The sequence below is a fragment of the Nelumbo lutea genome, chromosome 1 (genome assembly GCF_056320005.1).
Source record: "Nelumbo lutea isolate HS-2025 chromosome 1, American lotus-T2T, whole genome shotgun sequence".
Classification (NCBI taxonomy): Eukaryota; Viridiplantae; Streptophyta; class Magnoliopsida; order Proteales; family Nelumbonaceae; genus Nelumbo; species Nelumbo lutea.
This window is the reverse complement of record NC_142684.1, coordinates 70,798,703-70,807,417: the sequence shown is the minus strand read 5'-3', so window position 1 is coordinate 70,807,417 and position 8,715 is coordinate 70,798,703. Positions and strand designations below refer to the sequence as shown.

General features: G+C 38.6%; 1 protein-coding gene across 8 annotated transcripts; it reads right to left on the bottom strand.

Annotated features, from left to right (window-relative positions):
• Nucleotides 1-1,393: 1,393 nt before the first annotated feature.
• Nucleotides 1,394-8,381, bottom strand: LOC148875210 (GDSL esterase/lipase At4g26790-like). Of its 8 annotated transcripts, none has more exons than XM_088966168.1 (4): nucleotides 8,265-8,381; nucleotides 6,075-6,470; nucleotides 5,479-5,968; nucleotides 1,394-1,726 (listed from the first exon to the last, which is right to left on the bottom strand). In XM_088966168.1, exons 2-4 carry the CDS (start codon nucleotides 6,447-6,449, stop codon nucleotides 1,533-1,535), a joined length of 1,059 nt encoding a protein of 352 aa, XP_088822294.1. In that variant the 5' UTR covers nucleotides 6,450-6,470; nucleotides 8,265-8,381; the 3' UTR covers nucleotides 1,394-1,532. The 8 variants fall into 8 exon arrangements, 6 of the variants coding, with proteins under 6 accessions (XP_088822294.1, XP_088822293.1, XP_088822291.1 ...); XM_088966167.1 differs by having other exon boundaries at nucleotides 8,261-8,323; XM_088966165.1 differs by lacking the exon at nucleotides 8,265-8,381 and adding an exon at nucleotides 6,785-6,939.
• Nucleotides 8,382-8,715: the final 334 nt, after the last annotated feature.

Sequence of the window (8,715 nt, the reverse complement as noted above, 5' to 3'; positions counted from 1 at the left end):
TGCCAGTTTATTCCATGATGATCACGATGATTCTCAACAAGGTTGACAAACAGATGGACAAGATCACTGGGGATTTCTGGTGGCAAGGAGACGATCACTCTCATGCCAAACACACCATAGCTTGGAAAAAATTGTGTAGACCAAAAGCAAATGGTGGGTTAGGTCTCCAACTCTGGCAGCCCATGCCTATGAACAAGGCTTTTTTTGGTAAAAAAATCTGGCCAAATTCTATATAGTAATTTTATTTACTCTCAAACAGTTAATTAATAGGAAAATATATTCTCTTTCTTTTTTTTTTTTAATTTTCTACTGTTTCCTTTCAATATCCATTTTCTCTCTCATCAAATACCAAAAGCTTTAGGTTGATTTGCGGATGGGACATGAAAAATCATGTTTTTGGTGGCTGACTTTGATACGAAAGGAGTACAAATACAAATATGTTGAATGCAAAACCTTATATTTCGGTAAGAATCCAAATACAAATATGTATAATGCAAAACCTTGTATATTATATTTATAAATTTTGTATATACAAATAAGTATTTCTGTTCAACCAAATAAAGCTTGTTCCTCCCATATATTGGTGGGGCCGGTGAATCTTGAGAAAGAAAAAGTCCCATGGGCCAACAATCAGCTATGAAAGGATGAGAGAAAGTTTTGGGTAAAGTAGTGCATATTAGTGAATAGGAAAAATAGATGGTTTTGTTTTATTTATCACATGGCATGGAAGGTGATGAAAGAATTTTGCTTACGTGTTAACTTAATGGGTGTTTTACATCCTGCATTCTTCTGTTAAAAAAAAAAAAAAACTGCCACATCAGCAAAAAAGCGATAGAGTTTTGCTGATGTGACAGTTGTTTCTTTTTAAAAAGAGAACCGACCTTGTTATTTTGCTGCTGTAGTAGTTATTTTGTTTTTAAAAATCAAACTAATTATGTTGTAGAATATTCCTTAAGTTGCCACATGGCAAATCTATATGAGCATTATATATGTTTGCTAGCAACAAATCCGTTTCATATTTTCAATCCATATGGTTCACGACACAGACTGTAGCTTTTCTTAACCCTTCAAGATACTCCGATCAATTTTGTATCAAATGGGATTCAGTTGCCTGCTGGTGTCACGACTAATAAGTACAAGCCACAAATACAATATTGCTGTATTTGATTGCTGTGCAGTTTTATTCAATGAAGAAATGCAAATTTTAATCTAATTTTGTTTTGGATCATATTTTATTCTGTTTATTGTCTTAATTTATTTCATTTATATTGTAATCAAATAAAATAAGTTAAATTTTGAAGGGGTAATAGTATATAAGGGCAATTTTTGAGGTTTAATATCATATATTTAAAAATAATTCAAAAATAGATTAATTTTTTAAAAATAATATCAATAAAAGAATAAAAAACCTATTCATCTTCTTCTTACCAAAAACACTGTTTAATAAGATAGATAGTACAAATGAAACATCAAATGGGCAAATTAATAATATAATTAGGTATGTATAGACATTAATGAATTTGGATAATTTATCAGAAAAACACAGAAAGAGCGGTATTCAATAGGTGATCAGAGATGATACGATTTGTTTTTTCTGTGGGATGGAAGGAATCCCAAAATATATATTTGTTCGCATCGGTGCATGCAAATGGATTAAATCGACCACAGAGGTAACTCATCTCAAATGTTCCTGTTGCGCAACATGCCACTGCAACACTCTCGAATCCTGTTGTCACATAGGATAATAATGTATAAGATAAAATTAAGGAACTAATGACGAATAAGCACTCTAATAATTAGAATGTCACCTAATTGTGTTAATAATATTAGGGGTTCGGCTATCATATGATATGGAAATGAAATAATATCTTAAAAACTTAATCTCAGTCAAAAGGTATCATGGGAGAGGTGATCAATCAGGTGGTATTTATCAAAATTTACGGATTTTAGTTTTTATAAAAAGAAAACTGATTTTTGAACCTCTTTTATGTTCATATCACGTTGAGATGCTATAAAAAAATATTGTCAAATTTGATCTAATTTATCTTTATCGATTAATTAATATATTAATTAACTGTATTAAAAACACAGAAAAAAATATATATTAGCTTATCAAATTATCTATAGAGCTGTGAAAAAATTTCAACAAAAGATGATTTAATTGATGAAAGCTCTCTTGGTATCATAGATTTTGCCTATATTTAGATAGTTTGTTATTTTTTTCTTTTTGGTTTGAGTTTTGAACTTTTGATTTGCACTTCTTTGTTTTTCTGCCGAATCAGTGGCTCAACCGTCAACTTATAACGTATGAGGCTGGACCGTCCCTCATGTTTCGGATTGGCATTCTGTCATTCTGTGGATGAACGGGCCAGTTTGAAAATTTGAATAGGTGTTGGCCTTGCAGATCTTGAGAGAGACACCATATCCCCATCCAGCATTTTTATTAATGGAGAAGTACGGACAGGTTTATTACAGAATTTTAATTTCCATTGCAGATTTACAATATTTCAAATTAAATTACCTCCACCCTATACATTTATGCACCAATGCCCGTGCATGAATTAGCATCAATTCCGAGTTGGCATCTATCCCAACAGTATTTTGTGCTTATCAACTCTGACCCTGGGCTGAACTATCATTCTCCCTTTCATTAACCGTTGCATGGGAGTGGCTGCCAACAATCACCCCTTTAAAATGTGTACCCCACTTCTATTTTAAAAAGGCTGTTTGAGAATGATCGATGTGCCTAAATTAATTCATTTATTACTGGATAAGTCTATAAGATAATTAAATAACTAGTTAAATAATAATAAAAAAAAAGGATAATGGTTAAAAGTCCAACTTGAACTCTTAAAAATAGACCTGGCAAAAAGTTGACCCAATCCATGAACTTGACCCAACCCAACATGTAAAAGCAGGGTTAGGGTCTCATATTTAACTATCTGAATTTGAGAATGACCTGACCTAATCCAATCCGAAAAAAAAAATGGTTGGGTTGGGCTGGGTTAGGTCATAGGTCAACCCATTGGCCTGATTGTTAGGTCCAAATGGGATTATTTATATATTCTTAGAAGCTTTCTCTCTTTCATCTTTACAATTTATCATTTATTCTTTGAATTGTTGAATGTTCAAAATTTTTCTTATTTTATATTTGGACTTCTAAAGTTAATTCCTCTAATTTTAACATTTTTATGTACTTTTCATTTTATAAAATTTCTATTATTTTTAAGAATAACCTGAATTGACCCGTAGATTGACCCTACATTTAGGGTTAGGGTTTAGCATTTGCTCACCCAACCCAGTGTTTTTCACTACCATGTGAGTATGTGACATGTTAAAATAAATACAGCGCTTCTGACTTCTGAGCTACCAAAGGTCCCAACCCACTCAACCAACGCTGACCCTTCACCAAAAACGATGCTACCCCAAATTTAATTGCCAACTACCCACAGTAAACCGGTACTATTGATCACTCCACTCAATTAACTAACCCTATGACTTATCATATATTAAATATGTTATATACATCCTGGGGTACAATAGTGTGTGTTAACTTAAGAGAGTTGCTCTAAATAAATAATTGGAATGAAATTTTGGTGGTCGTCGTCTTAACGTGATTCCAATTTTCAATAAATGTCAGGAGACACTGGAGCTTCTAAGACAGCACGCGTATTTCAATTTAACAAAGATCTGTTTGGTTTACAGTTAGAATCCGGAATAATCTATTTTTATAGTATGTTTAATTTAGATAGAAATTGAAATGAGAATTAAATTCAATTAAAATGGGATTTTATTTTCAAGGGAGTGGGAGGTAATAAACATTCTCTCAAATGGAAGAATACCAATTCATGGGAAGTGAAAATGAAATTCCAATTCTACTCAATCAAATAGTTAGAATCAAAATGAGCTTCAGTATTCTTGCAAACCAAACGTGACCTAAATTTTTTAGACAACTCGACAAAAAAAACATATCTACATAAAGCTATTTCTTTTTCTTGGTAATTTGACCTATTCATGGGACGGGTAGCCTGACGGGCCAGCCCAGCCCCCGGAAGGGCTTGAGCATGTGTTTTAGCCTATGAGCTTGACCTCAAGCCTAAAAGCCCAAGCCCGATTATTTTACGGGCCGGGCTTGGCACTTGTTAAAAAAGCCCGGCTCGGCCCGACTTTTCCTAAACTGTCTAACCCTAACTCTAAATACTTAAAAACTTTCTTTTCTTTCTCCTTTCTCACTCTCACTCTCAGAAGCGGCTCTCATTTCTCCCTCTCAACTTTCAGAACCGACGAACCCAATTGCACCTACGAACTCAGTCACCGGCGGTCGATGCCACCGGAAGTAGTCATCTCTTTCTTCGGCAGTGATCTCTCTCTCTCTCTCTCTCTCTCTCTCCAGCTAGCACCATTTTCATTTTCTTCTCATTCTCAGTTCTCTCTCTTTTTAGAACTAGGTCTTCTATCTTCTTAGTTCTCTCTCCAGCTGGTGCCACTAGAACTTGGGCGCACCGTTTTCATTTTGCGAACTCAAGCACCAGTGACTGGTGCCAGCAGATCCAGATCGTCTCTCTCTCGAGTGGTGAATTCTCTTTCTCTCTCTCTCTGTCTAATTAGCACTGTTGTCATCTTCTATCTTCTCTTTCTCAGTTTCCATTCTCACTCTCAGACTCCCAGAAATTGACGAATTCAGCAAGCACCATTCTCTCAATCCTCGGAGGGCACCAACACTTAGGCTCCCAGGTCGGACTTTGGTCTCAGGCCCGAGCTTTGGGCTTTTTATATGGACCGTGCTTGGGCTCAGGCCTGAAAAATTTATGATAATAAATAGCAAAAGCCCGGTCCATGAACATGTCTATTGGTAATACACGTTAAAATGCACTAATCGTGATAAACCACGTCAGCTTTCTCTTACACGCGAGGATGGCGTGGTGTGTCCTTATTGGCCGAGCTTTCCCTAGACCTAGAGGATTCATAATACGACAATGTTCGAATAGTCAAAAGGTCCACTCACCACTTGTAATGTTTCATCAGGGTCTGTCCATGCACGTGGGCCCCAACTAGGATTCGGGTCCATGACGGTACTCGCCGAATCTTCTCCGTGGGAGAAAAGGTGTCCACCATCACATGCATCCTGTTGGGGCAGAGAAGTAGTTTGTTTCGTACTCCGTACGTCGAGGTCCACCCTAACACCACCCAACTGCCTTATCTTTGCAAATTGCAAACGAATAAAGCGAATGGCCACCTTACGTGTCATATAACCATTGGTCCTTACTAGCATTTCACCTTGGCGTTGAGCCGATGAAGCACCTCCATAACTCTTCTGTGCGGATGTGCAGGTCCCACCACGACGTCATGTCATTTAGGGTGGGGCCACAACAATGTATGATCATGTATCCAAGGCAATGTGCATAACCAACCCGCGCCATGCATGAAATTTGTCAGTAGTGAGAAAAAGAACAGAAATTAAAGAGAACAAGGACTTACCAAACGAAGATGGATTCTGAATGATTTCCATGAGAATATCGTATGGGTTTGAGAAGACCAGTTTGATCCCAGGAAGCTCCTGGTTTAGCTTCACTACCAGACTCTGTAACTTCATATTGAAATCGCCGGCCACCCTGTTGTAATCCTCGATACAACCACTCCCGAACATGTAGTTGAGGGTTCTCTCCAGCGGCAAGCATCCCATTGGAGGGAGCCCACCTAACGATATCTTCCGCGCTCCCAGACCGTAGAGCTCTTTAATGAAATTTTCAGCAATCTTGCAGAGGAAGTTCTCGTACTCTTCCACCGTGAACTGGGACGATCGGCCTATCAACATGTAGTAATTCTCCAGGAAGTCGTTGGTCCCCAGACTCATCAGATACAAGGCTTCGCTCAATACCTCATTCGCCTTCTGCTCCCCAAGATAGTTCCTCAGTCTTCTTTGGTAAACCTTGTAGTATTCCAATTCCTTCCACAGAGGTATTACAGACTGCAGCGCCCGGAATTACGCAGAAGATGAGATGAAAACAAAGGAACAAGATGATTCTAGGCTTACCCAATAATAGATAACATGCACAAATACACAGGACACTTACTAATACGGCAGAGGTGGCATTGTCGTAGCCGGTGCCGGCAGAGGCAAAACAAACTCCGGTCGCGAAGTCTGTAATGTTATACATTGGATCCAAGTAGGCAGGGACAGTCGGCTTGGCTCCGAGAGCCTCAGAGATGAAGTCGGATGGGATTCTGCCATTGGAAAACCGTCCTGTGGGTCTTCCTCCCTCAAAATCACGACCGTAGGGCCTGAAGTTGCTCTTGAGTATGGTTGGGATCTGGTTGTTGTTCCCCGAGTCGACTGAGGAGTCACCGAAGACAATAACGGCAGGAACTCTGGCAGTGGTTTGGTGAGGGAGAAGCAGCAGCAAGGCAATATGAGTTAATAGGAGGCATGGAATGGTCTGATGTGCCATTACCGTACTGCTTTCGATCACCTGCACGATAACATGCATACAAGGTTATGAATTATGAAGAAGATGAACCAGGTAGAGAATGAAAGAGTAAAGCTATCTGGGACTCTGGCCTCTGGGAAGCGTTAGTTGCAGGCTTGCAGCTAAGAAGGTTGGGTTTGTTAAATGGTTAAATTCAACAATTATTGTAATAAAACAGATCGGGAGAGCCATTATGTATTGTCAGAAATTTGTGAGGGTTCCGACTTCCTAGCTGCCAACCAGACGGCAGCCACCTTATCGCCAGTTTTTAAGGGAACGGTGGGAGAAACTGTGAGGGCTTCGAGTCACATACTCACATGATCAGGCATGCTAGTTATATTTTACTGTCCTGTCAATGAGCCAAGAGCAGGAAGCCGGGACAAGCTGCATGTCCAATCTCCTGTTGTGGCCCTTTCACCATTGCCAATTAAGGTTAAGCTCTCACCAATTTATCATATATCTGAGTTCAAATCAGCCCCCAAAACGTGCACTTCCCCGCCGTGTATTGGTTATATCTCCTGATGGTAATAACAGAAATGATGATGTCTGTATTCAATACATGGCCGGGATGGGCGCGGGACGTTGTGGGGCCGGGCCGGACCAAATGGTGGGACCGGTTGACTCGGGAACCGGTTCTGTTTCATCCCAAAAACCGTTGATTGAGTTAGTGGTTCGCTGACTCAGGTAATCAGACTGTTAATTTGTCAATTCAGACAATGGTTTTTGATCATTTTTTATATTTTTATTTCATAATTGTTTGATCCACAATCGATAGACAAAACTGTTCCGTAACCTATCCTAGTCCGACAGTTGGACTGGAAAAATTGGGAACCGGTCAGACTTCACACTCCGGCCGAATTTACTAGCATTTTGATGTTGTTTTACACTGTTTTTAAAATCAGACCGGACCCGATGGTTGGACTGGAAAAACTGGGAACTAGTTATCTGACCGGTTTCATTTTTCCTTAAAACTGCTTTTTTTTCTCAAAATTGTTGATTTTGATCAACGAATTTCTGAATTGGCCAGTTAACTGTTCGAACGGTTTTAACAAATTTTCAATTATTTTTGTCAAAATGGACTGACCATTCGTTCGAACCGATAACCCCTGACCGATTCAGTCACCAGATCGGTTTTAAAAACCATAATTCTAGATATCAAATGAGTGTAAAACTCTAGTTTGGACTTCCATAGGTGGAAAACTACCACTGACATAAAATCGATGTAAAACCCTAACTTAGGAAAAGTTATATCTGCACTTTTACACTGATCTTTTCAAAATTCGATGAAAACTTATATTAAATAACGTAATTTTGTCTACTTCAAGGTAGACGAGAGAGCTCCGATAAACACCAAACGGTTTTAGGTAAAATTCTTTAATTCATATCCTCAAAACGATACCTACAAGAATGCATATAGACTACAATTAACTCTCAAATTATCATGACTCTCTGAACTAACTAACCCCCCAAATATGGCACTAAACACTAAACTCAGCCATGTACTAACACAAGCACTATGGACGTATTTGGCATACAATAACAGAAAATCAAATTAATCCCTACATGTCACTAACAACGTACCCCACTTAATTAGTCCTACTACTCACCCGATTTTACTTACCCACTAACCACCTTCAAACCATCTCCCATTATTGAAAGGTACTATCTAATATCTTGACACGTGGACTCCCTTTAACAGACCTATGACACACACTGTAACTACTATCAAACAACAATGATGTAAAACTCAAAAAATCAATAATGGCCTCCTAATCAACGGTGTAAATACATACTTACACCTCAGGGTCTTTGCCCAAATAAAAATCTGCGGAGGAGGAGCCCAACGTTTCTCCTATGACCATCCAGCTCTTTCGCATCTATTTAATGGGTTCAAATTGAGCATGAGACTGCTCCATTTTGGCGTCCAACCCCAATGGCTCATGGGGCAAATTGATTTCATTATCACTCTTGAACACTCATGCATATGGTGTGATTTTCTCTATTGGTTGGCGAAACAAACTCTCGACTCAGTTTCTCCTGTTAGCAATTTTCTCGTTGTGCTTTCTAAGCCTCTAAAGTTCATTTGTTGGCATGATTTTTGGGGAAAGGTTATCCCAGACTTGTACAGCTCACCTTTACTTTACCAAAAAAGAAAACGCTCATGCATAATTAAACCAATAATTTTTACAGGTTTACTTTTTTGGAAAATCCCCTCCATTGCAGCAGATCGAGACACTGGGGGAGAGAT